We start from the raw sequence: 21,715 nt of genomic DNA, 5'->3' as shown, positions 1-21,715 counted from the left end.
GCCAGGTATTATTTGCGTTGATTACAACCCACCTGGCCGATGAAAGTGAAAATCAAAACCATTGTAGATACATTGATATAAAAAATTATATTGATTCACTCAATTTTTTTAGTGAAAATATATTGCTGGTTTTTTTTTGTTTCATTTTTTTTCTTTTTCTTTTGGTCTTAGTACTGCAGGTTAATCTCCTTGATGTGATATGGTTGGGTTTGGATTTGGTGATTCACATCATACTAATGGCCAGCCAGTGGCGGAGCCACTTTATAGCATGCAACGCCAGTGGCCTTTGCTTGTTTCTACGTACTAACGTACATCTTGATGTCGAGTTATCTCTACCTTGTCTTTTGAACCACTATAGCTGTTTAACTAGAATGCACAATTTCTTCAACTTTCAACTATCAACCACAATCACAAATATAAATTCATATGATGAAGCAAGCAAAACATAAGAATTTTGCTCTCAGACTCTCAATTGAACTCAATAAAGCCAGAGGCAATGAATTTCCTGTTGACGTGAGTAGTGCATGTAGGGTAGGTACCACCTTTGTATCATTTCTCACTACTACATGTCCCTTAGAACATGGAGGAATTTATGGAGGGAATCACGGCTTTAAGGCCTTAGATGTAGGAGTGTTGTTTTATCAGACTTGTATATATATGCTGTATAAGATTGACATCAAAATATATCAGAAAATTCCCAACCTTCTTCTTCTTTCTGACTTGGTATCAGAGCAGAGATCCAATTTGGACTCTGTCTGTTCCGCCGTGTTTTTTTGTCTTTCGGGTTCTTTTTGTTAATTCAGTCACTGTTCTTTTCGGGTTCTTTGTTTTCCGGTTCTTTGGGTTCCTTTGGTTACCTTCACTCAAGCACACTACCATCACCACGCCGTTCCGGCAGCAGCAGCTTCGTCCAAAATCTGCAACAGTTCAGCCCAGTCCAAACCATCACCGCGCTCATAACTTTGGTTACCTTCACTCAAGCATCCGCTTCGTCCAAAACCTGCAGCAGTTCAGCCCGATCAAAACCCGCAGCAGCAGCTCCGCATCTTTCCCGCAACAGCTCCGCGCCGTTCCAACAGCGGCTACTCCGTGCAAAACCTACAGCAGCAGCAACCTCACGATCCGACATCCAGCAGCAGCAGCTCCAATTTTGATTAATCAACACCTTTTCTCCGTTCCTTTGCTCCATTCCATTTAATTAAGTAATTCCGGTTGGAGAGGAGGGAACAATACTGGAAGGAGTAGAAGTCAGAAAGGCCAAACAGCAGTCCACCAGATGACAGAACCTGCTTTCTACTGTGTTGGAGGACAAGATCTCTCTGAGGGTAATGTTTCCTTGACTAAGGAAACTCGAGGTAAAATTGGTTTTGCTTTACATGTTTCTGACTTTACTGGTAGTGATACATGGATAATTGATTCTGGTGCGTCTGATCATATGACCTACGACAAATCTTTCTTTGTGTCTATGTCATCTCCTTCTATATCTCATGTCTCTAATGCAAATGGTGTGTCTTTTCCGGTCTTAGGTATTGGGTCTATTCAGGTTACACCATCCATTGTTTTACATGATGTCCTTTATGTGCCCTCGTTGTCTCATCATCTTTTATCTGTATCTCAACTAAACTCGCAGAATAAGTGCTCAGTAACTTTTTATCCAATGTATGTTGTTTTTCAAAATTTGTGCAATCGGATGATCATTGGTAAGGGAGACCTGAGAGGGAGACTGTTTCACCTGGATTGCATGTACGCAGGACAAATACAAGCACCGGAACAGCCTTTGGCATTGACATTGAGTTCTGATCGGCTGAGTGAGGTATGGTTGTGGCACAGACGTTTGGGTCATCCATCCTTTAGAGTTATGAAGAAGTCCATGCCTTCGTTATTTTTGGGAATAAGTGATTCTAGTTTGCATTGTGAAACTTGTGCTTTGGCTAAAAGTCATAGATCTAGCTATCCTTCGAGCTTTCATTCTAGTACTATGCCTTTTGAGTTAATTCATTCAGACGTGTGGGGTCCTTCTAAACATTCTACCCTTTCTGGAATGCGATATTTTGTGTTATTCATCGATGACTTTACCCGATTATCCTGGGTTGTTTTACTTAAATCCAAAGATTCTGTTTTCTCTGCCTTTAGAGCATTTCATAGTCTTGTTCGTACTCAATATGATGCTCATGTTAAGGTTTTTCGTTCCGATAATGGGGGTGAGTTTGTTAATCATTCTTTTCATGAATATTTCCAACACCACGGCATAATCCATCAAACTTCCTGTCCACAGACACCTGAGCAAAATGGGGTGTCTGAACGGAAAAATCGTCACCTTCTGGATATGGCTCGGTCTCTTTTACTTAGTGCTAACATGCCTAAATACCTTTGGGGAGAGGCCGTTTTGTGTGCTTCTCATCTTATCAATCGCCTTCCCTCTGCCCCTCTTCAAGGTCGTGTCCCACTTGAGGTCTTGTCTAACTACGTTTCTATCCCATCATCTAATACCCTTCCTGCTCGTGTCTTTGGTTGTGTTGCCTATGTTCACCTGTATAAGAATCAAAGGTCAAAATTAGATGCTAGAGCCCTTAAGTGTGTGTTTGTTGGGTATGGCTCTCATCAGAAAGGTTACAAATGTTATCATCCACAATCCCAAAAGTTTTATGTCACCATGGATGTTTCTTTCAGTGAAGATGCATGTTATTTCTTGCCTCCTGTGACTCCTCGCCAGGGGGAGAGGTCTTATTATTATGAAGATTTGTTTAATGGGCAAGATGAGAGTCTGGAATCTGAGTTCTCAAGGTTAGAGTGTTTAGGAACGGAGCTGGAAAATGAGGGTAGAAACTCTACCGACCTATCATCCGAGTTAGAAACGGAAAATAGGGAAAATATGGATCTGGTTGGAGAAGAAGCTTTGGGCAATGTGTTACCGACTGGTCAACCGGATCAGTCTGACCAGTCGGCCGGAGAGATCGTTTCAGACCCTGTTTCCGATAATGTTCTGCAGTCTTCTGATGGTGTTTTAAACAATTCTTTCGTCTCTCCCTCTCATTCAGCGGTCTCACCTGCTCAATCATCACCCGAGGTATGTCCTAATCTTTCCTTGTCTAATAGTTCTTCTGTGTCAGGTAGTGTTCCTACCAAAATCTTGCCCAGTCGTTCAACCCGTGGTCAGCCTCCGAAACACTATGAACCTACTCTAAGTGCTAAGGCTAAATACCCTGTTGCTAAATATGTGTCGACCCATAGGTTATCTAAACCGTATGCAGCATTTGTGAATCAATTATCTTCTGTGTCTCTTCCTAGTAAAGTGCAGGATGCCATGAAGGATGAGAAGTGGATGAAAGCAATGACAGTCGAGATGGATGCTCTTGAGAAGAATTGTACGTGGGAGTTGGTGTCATTACCACAAGGGAAGAAGACAGTTGGTTGTCGGTGGGTGTATACAGTGAAACATAATTCGGATGGTTCAGTGGATCGGTACAAGGCAAGATTAGTGGCTAAAGGTTATACTCAGAAGTATGGAGTGGATTATGATGAGACATTTGCACCAGTGGCCAAAATTAACACAATTCGGGTACTTCTCTCGTTAGCTGCTAATCTTGATTGGCCTTTGCAACAGTTTGATGTTAAGAATGCATTCTTGCATGGTGATCTGCATGAAGAGGTTTATATGGATTTGCCTCCTGGATATGGTACTTCCACTGGAGAGCAGGTGGTGTGCAAATTGAAGAAGTCGCTTTATGGCTTGAAGCAGTCTCCCAGAGCTTGGTTTGGCCGGTTCACCAAGTTCATGAAGAAAATTGGGTACCGACAGAGCAATTCAGATCATACCTTGTTTCTTAAACATCGGTGTGGTAAAGTGACTGCCTTAATTATTTATGTTGATGACATGGTTGTGACAGGTGATGTCATTGAAGAAATTCAGAGGTTACAAGGTCAGTTGTCCTCTGAATTTGAGATGAAAGATTTGGGTAATTTGAAATATTTCTTGGGAATTGAAGTTGCTCGTGGCAAAGATTGTATTGTGTTGAGTCAGAGAAAGTATGTCCTAGACTTGCTGGCAGAAACAGGTATGCTTGATTGTAAACCAGTTGCTACTCCTATCGAGCAGAACCATCAGTTAGCAGAGTATTTAGATCAAGTACCCACAAATAAAGGGAGATACCAGAGGTTAGTTGGACGGTTGATTTATTTATCCCACACGAGACCAGATTTAGCTTATGCAGTTAGTGTGGTGAGTCAGTTTATGCATAATCCTAGTGAAGCCCATATGGATGCTGTATTTCGTATCTTGCAGTATTTAAAGTCTGCTCCAGGGAAGGGATTAATCTTTTCAAAATACAGTCACTTGGATGTTTCCGGATACACAGATGCAGATTGGGCAGGTAGTATTACAGATCGCAGGTCTACTTCGGGCTACTTCACATTTGTGGGTGGTAACTTGGTTACTTGGAAGAGCAAGAAACAAAAGGTGGTGGCTCGCTCTAGTGCTGAAGCAGAGTATAGAGGAATGGCCCGAGGACTTTGTGAGATGTTGTGGTTGAGAAATTTATTGAATGATTTGGGGTTCAGACAGAAAAAGGCTATGCCACTTTATTGTGATAACAAAGCTGCAATTGAAATTGCTCACAATCCTGTTCAGCACGATCGCACGAAACATGTGGAGGTAGATAGACACTTCATTAAAGAGAAGCTGGATGGACAGATCATTTTGTTTCCCTTTGTTCCTACTGAAGAACAGTTGGCAGATATTCTTACAAAGGCTCTCTCGACTAAAGCTTTTTATGACTCACTTGACAAGTTGGGCATCTGTGATCTGTATGCACCAACTTGAGGGGGAGTGTTGACGTGAGTAGTGCATGTAGGGTAGGTACCACCTTTGTATCATTTCTCACTACTACATGTCCCTTAGAACATGGAGGAATTTATGGAGGGAATCACGGCTTTAAGGCCTTAGATGTAGGAGTGTTGTTTTATCAGACTTGTATATATATGCTGTATAAGATTGACATCAAAATATATCAGAAAATTCCCAACCTTCTTCTTCTTTCTGACTTTTCCAATCCTCAAAATTCAAAAAAGTAGTTAGTCTTATATGCTAAATAGCCTAAATATCAAGTTACTGATATCATTTTCAATTATATATGTTCTGTATTCAGATAATCTCACGCCACAATTGTGCACTATTTCAACACAATGACCTGCATTCTTGGCCTCTTCACTTTCTAAGTCTTCATGTCCAGGTAAGTCACTCAATGAATTGCGTCATTATTTGAAAATGGTTTTCAATGCACATAATCAGAATGTCTTGATTAATGGTGAAACATCAAAATTTGAGCATTGGACTAGTTAATCCTTTTGATCTTAATCTCACGCCACAATTGTGCACTATTTCAACACAATGACCTGCATTCTTGGCCTCTTCACTTTCTAAGTCTTCATGTCCAGGTAAGTCACTCAATGAATTGCGTCATTATTTGAAAATGGTTTTGAATGCACATAATCAGAATGTCTTGATTAATGGTGAAACATCAAAATTTGAGCATTGGACTAGTTAATCCTTTTGATCTTAATCCTTTTGATTACAACCCACCTGGAGGATGAAAGTGAAAATCAAAACCATTGTAGATACATTGATATAAAAAATTATATTGATTCACTCAATTTTTTTAGTGAAAATATATTGCTGGTTTTTTTTTTCTTTCTTTTTCTTTTGGTCTTAGTACTGCAGGTTAATCTCCTTGATGTGATATGGTTGGGTTTGGATTTGGTGATTCACATCATACTAATGGCCAGCCAGTGGCGGAGCCACTTTATAGCATGCAACGCCAGTGGCCTTTGCTTGTTTCTACGTACATCTTGATGTCGAGTTATCTCTACTTTGTCTTTTGAACCACTATAGCTGTTTAACTAGAATGCACAGTTTCTCAACTTTCAACCATCAACCACAATCACAAATATAAATTCATATGATGAAGCAAGCAAAACATTAGAATTCTGCTCCCAGACTCTCAATTGAACTCAATAATACAAGAGGCAATGAATTTCCAATCCTCAAAATTCAAAAAAGTAGTTAGTCTTATATGCTAAATAGCCTAAATATCAAGTTACTGATATCATTTTCAATTATATGATTTCTGTATTCAGATAATCTCAAGCCACAATTGTGCACCATTTCAGCACAATGACCTGCATTCTTGGCCTCTTCACTTTCTAAGTCCTCATGTCCAGGTAAGTCACTCGATGAATTGCGTCATTATTTGAAAACTGTTTTCAATGCACATAATTAGACTGTTTCGATTAATGGTGAAACATCAAAATTTGAGCATTAGACTAGTTAAAAGCATCCGACTTTGGCACTACATTTCCACATTAAAATAGTAACAATGCAATATGTCCGAAGAACAATAGAAAAAGTGTGACCCAGAAATTCAGATGTATATATCATGTTCTCAAATTTTATAACTATTTTTTTGGATCCCTTGTGCAAATGCCACATGTATCTGCAAAACGGACACTTACAAGCAACTCTTCACTTATGTTATGCAGGTTTAGTACATTGCTTGTTCAATATAATCATGTCCTTTTTTCTGCTAATACTATCATGTGATTAATGTTTATCAGGCGCTTAGGCTTCTGTCCAGTATTGTTAACTCGCTCTATTCATTCTATTGGGACTTGAGGTATGATTTTTGGACTTTCTTTTACATTGATTTCAAATCATGTCAAGCCTGATGATAGAGTTATCTTTTCATATTAATATTGTCAACATTTTTCAGATTTTTTTGGTTTTTTTTTTTATATATATATATATTTTTTTTATTTTTTTTATGTTCTGATTTTTAGTACTGGTTTCCAATGGTTTCCAAGTTTGGGTTTAGCAGGGCATCGAATCTTGAAGTCTTGGTTGGGAAGATGGTTTAAGACTTGTATGCTCCTCTGCCTCTTATTGTTCTCAATTTCTTGATATCGATCATGAAGCTTTCTCTTTGTGGCCTGAAGCTTTGCCTCAATTGCCGCTTCATCCAAACACGGCTTTGGCTTGATCGATTTAGCTTGATCACCAACACAGGGTGGGGGCTTGATCAGATGAGAACAGGGATTGATCGATTTAGCTTGATCACCAACACAGGGTGGGGGCTTGATCAGATGAGAACAGGGATTGATCGATTTTGCTTGATCACCAACACAGGGTGGGGGCTTGATCAGATGAGAACAGGGCTTGATCAATTTCGCTTCATCTGAATTGGGTTCGATCAAGGTACCATCAGCATTTCGCTTCACGATCTTTATGCGTATTTTGAGGGATGGCTTTGAAGGCTGCTCAGCCTTTTGATTTTGATCGGACCCAGTACTTTCAGATGCAGCACCCGCACAAAACCCTAGATCAGAACCGCCGCCCAAACCCAAACGTTGAATCGAATCCAGAATTCGAGTCCTCTGGCGAGTGAACTCCTCCGGGAAATCAGAGGCGGCGACGGTGATGGCGTGGTCGAGAATATCGAAAATGGTGGAGTTGTTTGCAGTGGCAAAGAAATCCCTCCAGTACTGGAGCGACTCTGTTTTCTTCTGGATCGCCGCCGCCATGGAAGAAAACAAGAAGAGCTAAGACAAGAAGAGCAGAGCAGAGAATCGAGAATTGGGAAATTTTCCTTTAGACAAGAAGAGCAGAGCAGAGAATCAGAGATTGATAACAAAGAATGGAAAGTGGAGATAAGGATTAGGAAATATATAGAAGCTAGGGGATTATTTCCGAGATCCTTCTCTTGATTGGGCCTGCCAACGGTAATATTACTTGGGCACCGACTCATTAAAAAAACACTAAAATTCAAATTTAAATTATAACTTAGATATTTAATTTTAATTTGAATTTATTTACACAACAAACCTTTTTTTTTTTTTTTTTTTCATTCACAAAATACTGAATTATTTTTTTAATTCAAAACAAAATACTTAGATTGAATTTTTTTAATGTCTCATGGGACCTTCACCGTTTAGGGTACCTTCTCCACTGAATGAGAAAATTCTACCCAAACAAAAAGAAATTAATTCAAGCACTGAATTTATTTTTGGGGAAATGATAAGAAAAAAAAAAATTCATTTACTTGTGTAAAAATTCTAGCTAGTTAACGAAAACAAAATTGAGGAAGACCCCGACGATCATTCTCGTAGTTCAAAAGGATAAATGAAGGAGGTGAATCCCACCACACCATTTCAAAAGAAGATGAACCATACTTTGCTAAAGCATCTAGAACTTTATTCCCTTCACGGAAGATGCATGTGAGAAGACCGAAATGTCATCATAGAGGTTTTGAACAAACAATTATTCCACCGAACTCGAAGATTCCAAGGCACAAGAGAAGGATTTCTTTTTCGAATAAGTGAGCTTTGCTCACCTGTTTCCTTGCAGTTCCTTTAGGTTTTGTAGTTTTTTGGTTAGGAGTTCTTTGGCTGCTTTGACAGTCTGTATTATGCTTGAACTTGTAATATGAGTGGTTTCTTAAAACCCTCAAGCTTGACGCAGTGACGTCGTTATTTAATAGAACCTGATTCCGTTCCCTTAAAAAAAAAAAAAAAAACTCCTTCAAATAAAAAAAATGTAACAAAAAGATGGATAAAGTGTGAAACTGTGAATGAAAGAGAAATGGAGCTCTCTTCCCTTGGCATGGAGTGATGGGAGAGTGATGCAGAGCATATGGGCAACATTAAATGCATTATTTTATTATTTTATTATAGATTAGTAATCTTTGATATTTCATTATTTAGATATTTTTAGTGTATCGTTTTACACTTAATTTAGGATTTACATTTAATTAGCTTACCATTTTAGCTCAAGTCTACTTATTCTCCAAGTATTGTTAACCCTATAAATATGGGTATTGTAATTGTTGTTAAGGAGCTTATGGTTTATGAATAATATCAATTTATTTGGGGAAGTGGGTGGACAAGTCGTCTATGCAGCTGCTGTTTCGCAGATATTTGGGCTACTGTTTCGCCTGTGCCAACTTAGGACAGAATGGTTTGGGTGTTACCAGTACATGCACCTTTAATATTTGAAAAATATCATTTTGGTCAGAATCTCATTATATGACCTTTCAATGTTCTTAATTTGAAACTGATTGTAAATGAAGTTTGATGAAATAAATTTTTTGTTCCTTCTAGAAGAAAAAGTACAAAAAAAAAGTTGCAATCATGCTTGTCAATTTTTCTTTATTGTCAAACTAGGAGAATTTTTTATAATGCTCTGAATTTTTCAAATTTGAGTTTGAGAAATAAGTGATTTGGGGATATTATTCATATAGTGGGATGATCATAAGGATTAGGATTGTTGAGCATGCATACAATTCCTCAAATTATACAAAGGGGATCTTGTTCGTGAATCAATATGCGAGTTTCAGAGAGGGAAATACGATGCATTAACTTCGATATATGACTTGGCAATCAGTTTTATTAGAGAAACATAAAAGTAATCAAGTCCATGTTTGATGTTGTTCAATATTCCAGAACAAGATATATCCTTTCAAGTAAAATTCACATAAACAAAAGTCTTCTTTATTAACATGCTATAATGTACATATCATATATAAATCCCACATACAACAAAAATAAGCAAAATCAAACCCCAAATAAGAAACAAAATAAGCACTTGAAGAAACTCTAATGTAACTAAGCATCGGACCAGGCCATGTGATATCCAAGCCACCCCAGTTGTCCTCAGATACACCTAAGGCTTTCCAGACGGCCTTGGAGGCATCAACAATGTTGTTGGGACAAGGAGGCTGATAATCATGGTCTGCATCACATCCCTCAGTAGAGTCGCACTCATCCACCACCATGGCCACCACGCTACGCCCATTACCACTAATGCTGATGTTGTTAAGGCACCTTGATCCACCGTTGTACCATCCTGTGGATAATGCAACAACTGGAGTGTTGTCATTGTGATACTTGCCGTCACATTCGGATGGGCCTCCTCCGTCACCACCTGCCTCAAAGCTATTGAGAGTGAGGTATGCCTTGGTGTTACCGGACATTGGTGGTGAGCAAGTGTAGGTTGGGTACATTTTTCCAGCTTTACAGCAGTCAGAGTCATCCTGCTGGTTACATTGTCCAGGAGGGGGCTTCCTTCCTCTGATTCTTCCACTTGGACGACATTGGTGAGCTTCACTAACCAAGAAAATTGCTAAAAGGAGAATGACTAGAATAGACCCTTTTGAGAAGAAGCAAGTCATTTTCTCTCTGTTTGCCTTTGCCTCTATATCTCTTTGCTTGCAGATTGATGCATGAAAGCAATTGAGGACAGGTATTTATAGCTATCAGAATACCATGCCAGAAAGTACCAATCAAAAGCTCAGCATATCTTTTGCTACGCAGTTGGATATTACACTCCATCACGTAATGGAGACCCCAATTGTAATTATGCTGTAAACCAATGTGTCAAATCCTACTTAAGACTACAATGGCGTCCTCACCTTTTGTTTACTAAGAATTTGTATAGATAGTAAGGCTTAGCATAAGGAGGTAACATCTTTTGAATATTTTTATTGAAGCATCGTTTTTTCGAAACACCATTTTCTCCAATTAAGGGAGCACTGTTGTGAAAATCTGTACTTGACAAAGCATTTGTCTTGTTTTGTTTTCATCTATATGTGACATCTGCCTTGTTGTCCTTCCTGGGAAAATAATTTTGTCTAATTGCACTTTGTTTTATCTAAACACAATTACAACAAATGCCTTGTTCCTTTTTTTAAATTTTTTTTTTTTAACTTAATCCTTGTCCTTCTGCCCTTCAAGTCATTCTTCACGTACCCACAAGGGAGATATGGTATTCATGAGGATCCTATTCACAAAAGTTTCCGACCAACTATGGCTTGGGGTTTAGCTGGTTTAGCAGTATTTTACGTAACAAAACTGATTTTGATCACTTGAATCTATGTCGGCGATATTCAATTTTCGGAAATTTACTTCTAATTTTTCATTCAAAACAGATCATCTGAATTGTCTAGGTATGCAGATGTGCTCAGCTCCAATTCTCATAATGACCAAAAGGGTGGAAAAAGCTTGTACTTTTCGTAATTAGGAGAGGAATCTTAGAACAAATCAAGCAAATAAGGCTGAGCTTGGTCTATGTATTGATCTTTTATTTATTAGTTTTTCAAAAGCGCATGGAATAAATACTGAATTCAAATATTTTACACTGAAATCTGTAATTACAAATCCAATACCTCCTGCATATGATACCAAGAAATAGTATATGCCCTGCCTAGTGCCCTAGTGGTATAGACTAGACTACAGGTAACATTCTGCATATATCCACAGAAGAAGCAATAGATTCTTCTATATATGTAGTAGATGATCCCATGTACGTACACTGGCAGTCTAGCATCATGGACATTGTGCATCAACCAACAATTCTTTGCTGTTTCTTGGACATGGAAAACCAAAATTCTGAGTTGCTTCATTTCCTCGCACTAGAATTATCTGAGTGCTAGACTGGCAGCTTCCAATGGCCTAATTTTTACAAACACCAGAAGAGTTGCCAAACCTTGCATATAAAATTCTGGAGATGTAGCTGTTTGGAGGTTCACGGTTGGCTCTTGGTCACTAGACCAAAAGAGGTTGAGACAATGGCAGGGAAAAGAAACCCATCTTTGAACAATCTATCAGTGAATTTGCATCAAAGAAATAGATTACTTGATCCAATATATGTAGAAAATACATAGCTGAGACCCAATACAATCCCATTGTGACAACATCTCTTTAATTATTGGAAACCCTTGGTGATAAAGATTTGAGCATGTATCAAATAAACACAGACTTTTTTTTTTTTAATGGTAAATGTTAAAATATCTCCACAGTATAAGATAAAAAATTAAACTCAAGAAAAAAGAAGAAGATAAAAATAGCACTCAAAATCTATGAAAGACCATTTCAGCTTAAAACTCCCTAAATAAGCTAGTATTCATTTCATGGATATTGCTCCTATACCTTGGAATCTGTTTGAGGATTGCAAGGGGTTTCTTTATTTTGGGAGGATAAAACCTTTAAGCATCTGATCTTGAGCAGATCCTCTATCATTTGAGTATTATTCCCTCAAAGATATTTAAAATAGTTTCAACTTTTGAATTAGTTTTAACAGTCAAGTTACATGTCTTGTGCAGTCGCCTGCATAAGATGTCTCAACCAGATACTTAGATGTATTAACTAGACAGTTCCATTAACTCTTTGAGCTCAGTGCAACTTGAAACTACGCGTGACTTCTCAAATACTCTTTGAAACCATTCTCTAGTAATTTGAATGCTGATTTTTTCAGTGAATGAGGATTAACTGCTCCGGAAACAAATACTAAGAATTTACTTGAAGAACAAATATCAACCAAAAGTGAGACAATCAACATCAAGAAACTTCTAATGGCTTGATACAGTATGAATTTCATTCTTAAATTTCCCTTCTATGACATGCATGTCAGGTCTTTTGAATCCACACATGGGGAACAATATCTGAATTAGTATGTTTCTCTGACCGAAGGGAAAACCACACATGATTTTTTTTGTAAAAGGAAACCAAGATTTCATTTTCTTGATGTAGCTAGTCAAAAAGTAGAGAAAAATGACAGAAGGTTGGAATAGAGAAAATTATGGTAAGCAAGATGAATACTTTGTTAGTAATTTGACTGATGAATCTGCTCCAAAAAGGCCGGTCAGCAAGTTTGATGCCATTCATTGAGAAATAGAACAGCTTGGAGGTGCATCTAATCAACTAGAATGAAACGCTCTAGTATTCTATAATGAAGATTTCTGCTTTGATATGTTTTTCTTTTTTTGTTTTTGTATTTTTTTTTTAATTTTCTTTTTTAAGAAAAATTTGTTGAGACTAACTTCTACTACATTTTAGTACATTTCTCTCTACATTTTGCTTAGTTATTTCTTTAACAATATCATTTCTGACTTGTTTTATGTTTTTAGGTAGTTTTGAGTCTGGAAATGGAAGGCAAGGAGTTATTTGCGCAGAAATGAAAAGAAATGGAGAAATGAAGTTTTCCCAGTTCTACCAGGAAAAGGAATCCCAGTTGAAGTAGGAATCCTAATGCAACTAGGAGTGAGCTCGGAAAAATGATGTTCGGAAATGAAGAAATGACAGAGTCCCAGTTGGACTAGGAAACCTGATGCTGCTAGGAGACCTGGTGAGACTAGGAGTGACTTGAAGATGACTCAAGATAGTTCAAGATTGTTCTAGATTATTGAAGGAATTTCGGCAATGTTAAAGAATAATTTCGAATTGGCCCATTTTGGGAGAGTTTGGCCCGAAGTTTGAAGCATGTGACTCTAGATCCTTCTTGACGTCTTGGAGGAGTCATAGGCCCATTCTAATTGCTTTTTGCCGTGAGAAATACAAGGAGAATATCAATGATTTCGGCAATTTCTTTTTGGGATTATTCTTGGATTTTCTTTGGAATTTTTGGAGAGAAAATAGAGGAATATGTATTGATTTATGACTCTACATATAAGGAGGCCGAAATTAGGTCTACATACATGGTGAATTCGGCAAAGCAAGGAGGTGACTTGTTCTCTACTTCTCAAGGAATATTTTCATTGGTTGAATGATGTCACAAGTAGATTTTGACCTAGATTCTCAAGCCCTTGCCGTTCACTATATAAAGGAGGTTTGTGAAGCTCTTCTACACACCATAAAATTCAGAATCAAAAGCCACAAACACTCCCCTGGCCTTTCTCTTCCAAAATTTCGGCAACTTCAAGAAATTCCAGGTTCAAGGCCGCTGTAATAACCGGATTTTTTATAATTAATCAAAAGCAAGGAACATGATCATTTCATTCTTTACCTTTCATGATGATTGTCGATTAGAGCACTATGAATTGTTGCCGACACTCGATCGACCGACAGCAGAAACTTAATTCCTTTCCTCTCTATTTCTCTCTCGTTCTCTCTCTCGTTTCCTCTCGTCACAGTCGAAGAAACAAAACAGAGCTTTGTTCATCGTGCTGCACCGTCCACTACAGACCACCAAACAACCTCAGACCACCTTCCACGGCTTCGCCTCGACCTTGCGCAGCTACCGGAGGTAACCTTGCGCGGCGGCACGGCCGGCAGCGACGGCGGCGACCCCGAGTCCGGTTTAGCTCGTTTTCGTTCCAAACTCGATATCTCGAGCTACAGAGCACCATTTCACTTGATTCTTGGCTCATTGAGCTCGCCTCATCTTCCTATACAAGCACCAAGAAGGATCGGAACTGGATCGAACGTTTTCACGTTCGTCGGAGCTCGACCCGTGCGGATCGAACAACCAACCTTCGGATCAAGATATCTCGAGCTATACACGATCGTTTCTTGTGATTCTTGGCTTGTTGAGTTCATAAGGAAGTTCTGAACAATTCTCCAGAAGGGATCGAGGCGTGAGGTTGTAGTTTTCACGTCGATTTTGGAGCTCGCCGGTTTCTGGAAAAATTCCGGCCACCGACTGGTTTTTGGTACATTTCGATCCCTTCCTGTCATTTTTGGTCTTGTGCTAGTTATGAAAAGTGTCCAGAATGAGAAAACGAAGGGGACAAGCACAGCCCCGATACCAATTGTGGTGGTCGGCGGTGGCTCTGTCCCTAACTCCGGCGGCCCTTTCCGGCCACCTCCGGAGGTCAAAAATTTAGTTTCTGTCCATTTTATGATTCTATGTTTCGATACGATCATTTCGGCGTATTATACGCATTTTTCGGTTATCGTATGAATTAGTTATGAATTTTGAGATTTCGATCGATTTCGATCGTTAGATTTATGATCTGTGGAATTAGGACCGTCAGATGAACCTATAATTTTGATATGATGATCGTATGACTGCCCCAGAGGCTTTGTGTGGTCATGGGCGAAGATCCGACCGTTGGATCTTCGTATAATTGCTAAACAGTGATTAGGGAGGCGATTCGTGAGAATCCGTCCGTTGGATTTTCGTATAAATTAGCGGAGATGTTAGTAAGGACGATTCAGGAAGATCCGACCGTTGGATCTTCGTAATGATTTTTGGAGGATGATCCTAAAGGCGATCTGTGAGGATCCGACCGTTGGATCATCATTTGATTTCGATCCGACCGTTGGATCATCATTTAATTTCGATCCGACCGTTGGATTGTCGTTTGATTTTGTCTTTGAGTTATTGGCTAAGTTAAGGTCATGTTTGATTAGGTGATCGACGGTTGGATTTGGCGGACGATTCGTGAAATTGTATTTTGAGCTGTTAAGAAGACACAGCGGGAATTTAGAGGTGAGTAAACCTCACGTGGTTCATATTACGAACCGAATAAATTTAATTATCTTATTTTGTCGTAATTGAGTGAAAATATTTATGGAATAAATATTTGTTTTAAAATCATATGGACTTGATCAACTACGGTCCATGGGTAAGTAAAATGATTTTTACTATACAAATGAATTTCTCGGTTTTATTGCATGTGAACTATAGTTGGTATTAGTGATTATCCCTGAGCGGATAATTACGTATATATATACTTACGTGATTATATGTGAATGGTGTGACATTGAAGAGTGTGGAATTGGGATGATTAAATTATTATGAATTGACATGTGACTTACCATATTTATATGTGATGAACATGATTGATGAGTTCTTGTTAATATTCATGATTTACATTGGAGGATGTATAGAGTTAGAGAATGTAGGGTTCTGAGGATGAGGTGTCCGAAGTTCGACGGTTAAGGATAACCGGAGTGTTTGTGTGCTGAGGACGGGGATGTCCAAGGTGCGACGGTTTATTATTAACCGAAGTTGTGTGCTGAGGACGGGGATGTCCAAAGCGCGACGGTTTATTATTAACCGAAGTATATGGTGCTGAGGACGGGGATGTCCAAAGCGCGACGGTTTATTATTAACCGAAGTATGTCGCATTACTTGCACCTAGGCCAAGGTGACTGGTAGCGATGTGGTTAGAGCTCTAACGTGTTATTGGGATGGACCAGAGTGGTGTTATGTGGGTTGGGTGTTTGCAGGACCAGTGTGGTGTATTGTGATTTGAGGATTGTGAAAATGTATTCCTTGTGGTTTTCCAGGAGTGGTTTGATGTCTCTTTGCAGACGTAATACTGTTGAATTTTACTTGAATTGTAATTTAATAAATCAACAGTTCTTTCTTGTTTACTCATACTGGCTGTAAAAAGCTTACCGGGTTTTGTGTTGTTGCAACTCCCGGTACACTATTCAAATTGTGTAGCGGGTAATCCTACAGGACAGGAGAACCAGGACGGTGATCGTGCGGTTAGAGCTATGGTTATAGTTTTACAGCAATTGTAATAGTGAGGCGAGTTAAGCTCATTTGAACATTACAATTTGATTTGGTGGGAGTGTGCTGTAATAAATAACTTGAGGATTTAGGTTATTGTAAATTTGAGAGTTGTGAAGTGTGGTTGTTTGTGAGAAAAAAATTCAGGATGTTAGTTGTAATTTGTTATTATTCATGTTTCGGATTTGAATTGATTATTCAAAATTCGGGGCGTGACAGTTTGGTATCAGAGCGTAAGGTACATATTTAGTGATAATCAGTACTCCCCGAGTGATGGCCCGTCTGCAGCGGATCCCCATCATATACTCTTCGGTACTGGTATAATCATTGGGTATGTCTTAGTATGGGGTCTAGACAGTGTGTAAGTCCGTAGGACGGTAGAATTGCCTGGTAGGTTCGTTTTAGAATAAGTTTTGCTTCCGTGAGTTGCAATCTTCGAGGAATGGAAACCTCCGGATTTAACTCTGATGAGTCGGTGAGGATTGTTTATGGAAATGAGTTTCTTTTGGATGTTGAAGTGTTTGGTTGAAGGCATGATGTGGATCTATGCACGTACCTAGTGTGGATACGAGTATTGATTGATAGAAGTTTACCTTCTTAAGTTAGACGTACATATGTTTTTGGATGAGATGTACTTGTCAAATAATAGATATCTTGTTTTGTAATGAGATGTCCTTGTGGAGTTTGTTAGTAGGGTTGAGGTTAGGGAAGAAATTATTGTGGTTACTTCTTCCTTGTGCTTGTAAGTTGTTAAGCAGGGTTTAAGGTGCAAGACAAGAATTTTATTTTGTACTCGATGGTTAGAGATGAGAGACCATTGTTTTGGGTTGTCGTTGAGTACTATAATTCCTTCAGAATCAGGATTGTTGGTAGAATTGGAATTAGTAGTAGTTTTGGTGATTCGGAATTTGAATTGAGTTCGCGAGATGTGTCTTATATACGTGGTTGATGTTGCTTGCATCATTTTGGAACAATACGTTACGATTCACAAGGAAAACTGGATTTGAAATTTATTCATTTGAACACCATGGGTTGATGACCTGACCGTGACTTGTGAATATAGTTTTGTTCAAGTGAATGAAATTGAATTTTGAGGCATATGTATGGTGCTAGAAGAAGCATGGAGGACATGTTAGAGTCAGGCAAGGGTTTGCCTTTGGTGATTGATTTTAGGTGATATAGTTAAACGCAATTTCGGATATTGATTTTAGTGACTTTGTTAGGTATCCATAGTGGTTCAAGTGAATTACTATGTGATATGGAGATTGATTCGATTTCTGAATCGCTAAATGTTAGGGATTGAAATGTGGTGAGTTTTTGTTGAAGCAATTGATAGATGGAATTATCGAGATTCTATAAGAGTTGTAAGAGTAACTCTAAAAACGTGGGTTTTTCCTAGCTAACTCAGGATGTGTTTAGCTTTATAAATCCCTAATCCTATCGATGAAATTGTTGTGTTTGGTTTGACTCAGAGGATACTAGTTAGACCTCGATGCGACTTAATTGATTGTTGGTTTCTTTTTGAGTGATTGTTTTTATTGCATCATTATGAATGATGTGTGCAGTAGAGTTGTTTATGGTTTTGAAAATAGTATTGGGTGACCAAGGTTCGATCCTTGGTGTTGTTGTTGGTTAAACAAAAAGAAAAGAAAACATGCACACCATCTTATTGATTTTACATTACAAAAAAAAAAAAAGAAAAAAAAAAAAACGAGGACTATGCTATACTAAGCCTAGTCAGCAGCTCCGGAAGGATTGAGGCTGAGCTCAAGAGAAACGTTTGAGCCACTGTGGTAACCGCCTGAGCCACCAGAATAGTAACCAAAAGCGCTACCTTCCTCGGAAGTAGCCTTCAGGTTACCAAAGACGTCCTCGCCGTGCACGGGGAACAGAGGAAGAGTTTGAACCTCCTGGTGATCTCCTCCTCGTTGTTGCAGGGATGTTTGTCCTCCTGTTGTGCCAAAAGAGTTGTACTGGTATTAGTGTTGAAGTGTGAGGAAGAATATGAAACAAAATTTAAATCAAGAAATCCTTCATTACCAGTAGAATAGGTGGAACCAAAGTTGAGATCAATGGATCTACCATCATCAGTAGAACTAGTGGACCCAAAATTGATGTCAATGGATCCACCAGCCGGCCCAAAATTGATGTCGATGGATCCACCAGCACCAGTAGAACCAGTGGACCCAAAATTGAGATCGATGGATCCACCAGTACCAAGAGAACTAGTTCCCATGGGCACTGGAGCAGCCTGATTACACCTATTCATCTGCTTCTCTCGAGCCCTGACGTTCTGGAACCAAAAGTAAATGTTCTTACCCTCAACATGTCCATACTGGTTCAGCTGGAGGCAGATCTCGTGAATGTTGTAGATGGGCACTTAAATCCCTTGACGTAGTAAAGATCCTTGAGGATTCTTATTTGTTCTGGAGTAGGAATCCATCTGGTACGGCTTCGCCAGAAATCCATGTTGGCACTACTTCCAGCTGCTTGGGTGTTTCCTCCCTCCTCTGTTGGTTGCTGTTGTTGTGGTTCCATTTGTTGCGGGGTTTGGAGCTCCATTAGTTGCAGAGTTCGTGGCTCTTGGGTCATGAGGTGAGAGGATGTGAATATCGAGGAATACATGGTTTAGTGTTTGAGGGAGATTTTGTTAGAAGGATTGGAGTTGTTGAACTGGTGATTGGAGATCTGAGATTCTCAGAGGAAAGATGAAATCGAATCTTCAAATGGGAGAGAAGATCAGAAGAGAAGGATTGAAATTGATGAAGAAAGGATTTGAGTTTCGAGAGGAAGGCTGCAGAGTTTGAGAGAGAATGGCTGGGGAAAATTTCTTTTCTTTGGTGTGAACAGTTTTTCTCCAGGATGCACCTATTTATAGAACGAGGTGAGCAGATCTCCACCGTTGGATGGACGATCTCTGAGATTCAATCTACGCGTTGGATTAAAGTCATCCGAAAACCCGGAAAAGTTGTTGGCGCATGGAGAGCGTGTAAGGGGACAGGCCGAACCTCGAGACGCTGTGGCAGACAGCTTTAGCCGAAAGTGATTTGCTTTCCGTAAATCACGGAAGAGACGTGTCGTGGCATGTGGAGTGTACCGACAGTTTGTTGTTATTCTATCGCTTATGATAGAATAAATAAAAGAAGTTGCATGGATAGTAACGAGAGCAGCTGGTGCTCTAGTGGTTGAAGAGCAAGGCTCTTGTACAAGAGGTCAGAGGTTCGAACCTTGCCTCTCGTTTATTTTTATTATGTTCGCTTATGACATAATAAGTATAACATTTGTACACATTATATTAAGCACAGCTTGTGCTCCAGTGGTTGGGGGAAAAAGGTTTCGTGCGGCAGGTTGAGGTTTCGAACCTTGCCTTCCCCGTTATTTTATTTATGTCGCTTATGACATAATAAATATAACACGTGAGCATATATTAATGAAGGCAGCTCTTGCTTCAGTGGTTGGGAGCAAAACCTTCGTGTTCGAGGTCGGGAGTTCGAACCTTACCTCTTACAAATATTTTTGGATCTCGTATATGCTTGATATACGGACGTATATACGGTATGTACGGTATACATACGTATATACGGTCTGTACGGTATGCATACGTATATACAGTTGTACAGTATGCATACGTATATACAGTCTGTATGGTATGCATACGTATATACGGTATACCTACGGTATGTACAATTTCATACCGTAGCCGAGCTAAAAAGTTGTGGGCCAAATAGTAAGCCCAAATGTTAGGCCCGATTTGTAGGCCTAAATAGTGAGCCCAATTGTTCGGCCCGAATAGTAGGCCCAAATGTTAAACCCAAATTGGTTTGGGCCGGTTCGAAATGTAGATGGTTCGGTTCTTCGGCCCAATTGGTCAGCCCTAATGCTTAGCCAAGGATTGAGCAAGCCCAAGTCATCGTCACTGGGTGACATATTTTATTGGCGTGCTTTTGGGGATGATTTGTTTTGAGTGATGCTAATTGAGTAGCGAAACGCTTTGTGGGAGTGTTTACTGTGCTTGTATGCCAGTACAGGGTGAAGATCTATGTGAGGATCTATGAGATAATCTCTGTGAAGATCTAAGTGATGATCTATGTGATGATCCATGTGATGATTTTGTGTAATTGATGTGGAGTGATGTTGAGCAGTTGTGTTGTGAGTTTACGTTTGTGATGAAAGGATTTAGTGGCCATAGGAATGTATTTTTATACAAAGGGCTGAGGCTTTGTAGATTACTACAGATTTGGAAAAGATGGAGATTCTATAGTTAGGTCAACCTTAATCGAGAGGAACTGATTTATGCTTGAATTTCGGGACGAAATTCCTTTAAGGGGGGTAGATTGTAATAACCGGATTTTTTATAATTAATCAAAAGCAAGGAACATGATCATTTCATTCTTTACCTTTCATGATGATTGTCGATTAGAGCACTATGAATTGTTGCCGACACTCGATCGACCGACAGCAGAAACTTAATTCCTTTCCTCTCTATTTCTCTCTCGTTCTCTCTCTCGTTTCCTCTCGTCACAGTCGAAGAAACAAAACAGAGCTTTGTTCATCGTGCTGCACCGTCCACCACAGACCACCAAACAACCTCAGACCACCTTCCACGGCTTCGCCTCGACCTTGCGCAGCTACCGGAGGTAACCTTGCGCGGCGGCACGGCCGGCAGCGACGGCGGCGACCCCGAGTCCGGTTTAGCTCGTTTTCGTTCCAAACTCGATATCTCGAGCTACAGAGCACCATTTCACTTGATTCTTGGCTCATTGAGCTCGCCTCATCTTCCTATACAAGCACCAAGAAGGATCGGAACTGGATCGAACGTTTTCACGTTCGTCGGAGCTCGACCCGTGCGGATCGAACAACCAACCTTCGGATCAAGATATCTCGAGCTATACACGATCGTTTCTTGTGATTCTTGGCTTGTTGAGTTCATAAGGAAGTTCTGAACAATTCTCCAGAAGGGATCGAGGCGTGAGGTTGTAGTTTTCACGTCGATTTTGGAGCTCGCCGGTTTCTGGAAAAATTCCGGCCACCGACTGGTTTTTGGTACATTTCGATCCCTTCCTGTCATTTTTGGTCTTGTGCTAGTTATGAAAAGTGTCCAGAATGAGAAAACGAAGGGGACAAGCACAGCCCCGATACCAATTGTGGTGGTCGGCGGTGGCTCTGTCCCTAACTCCGGCGGCCCTTTCCGGCCACCTCCGGAGGTCAAAAATTTAGTTTCTGTCCATTTTATGATTCTATGTTTCGATACGATCATTTCGGCGTATTATACGCATTTTTCGGTTATCGTATGAATTAGTTATGAATTTTGAGATTTCGATCGATTTCGATCGTTAGATTTATGATCTGTGGAATTAGGACCGTCAGATGAACCTATAATTTTGATATGATGATCGTATGACTGCCCCAGAGGCTTTGTGTGGTCATGGG

At 39.6% G+C, this 21,715-nt stretch overlaps 1 protein-coding gene across 1 annotated transcript; it reads right to left on the bottom strand.

Moving 5' to 3' along the window:
- Positions 1–9,548: 9,548 nt before the first annotated feature.
- Positions 9,549–10,249, bottom strand: LOC133716341 (putative ripening-related protein 1). The gene has a single exon (XM_062143051.1). The coding sequence runs from the start codon at positions 10,215–10,217 to the stop codon at positions 9,549–9,551; it is 669 nt and encodes a 222-aa protein (XP_061999035.1). The 5' UTR covers positions 10,218–10,249.
- Positions 10,250–21,715: the final 11,466 nt, after the last annotated feature.

The sequence above is a fragment of the Rosa rugosa genome, chromosome 6, assembly GCF_958449725.1.
Source record: "Rosa rugosa chromosome 6, drRosRugo1.1, whole genome shotgun sequence".
In the NCBI taxonomy this organism is placed as follows: Eukaryota; Viridiplantae; Streptophyta; class Magnoliopsida; order Rosales; family Rosaceae; genus Rosa; species Rosa rugosa.
This window is presented reverse-complemented; position numbering and strand designations above follow the sequence as displayed.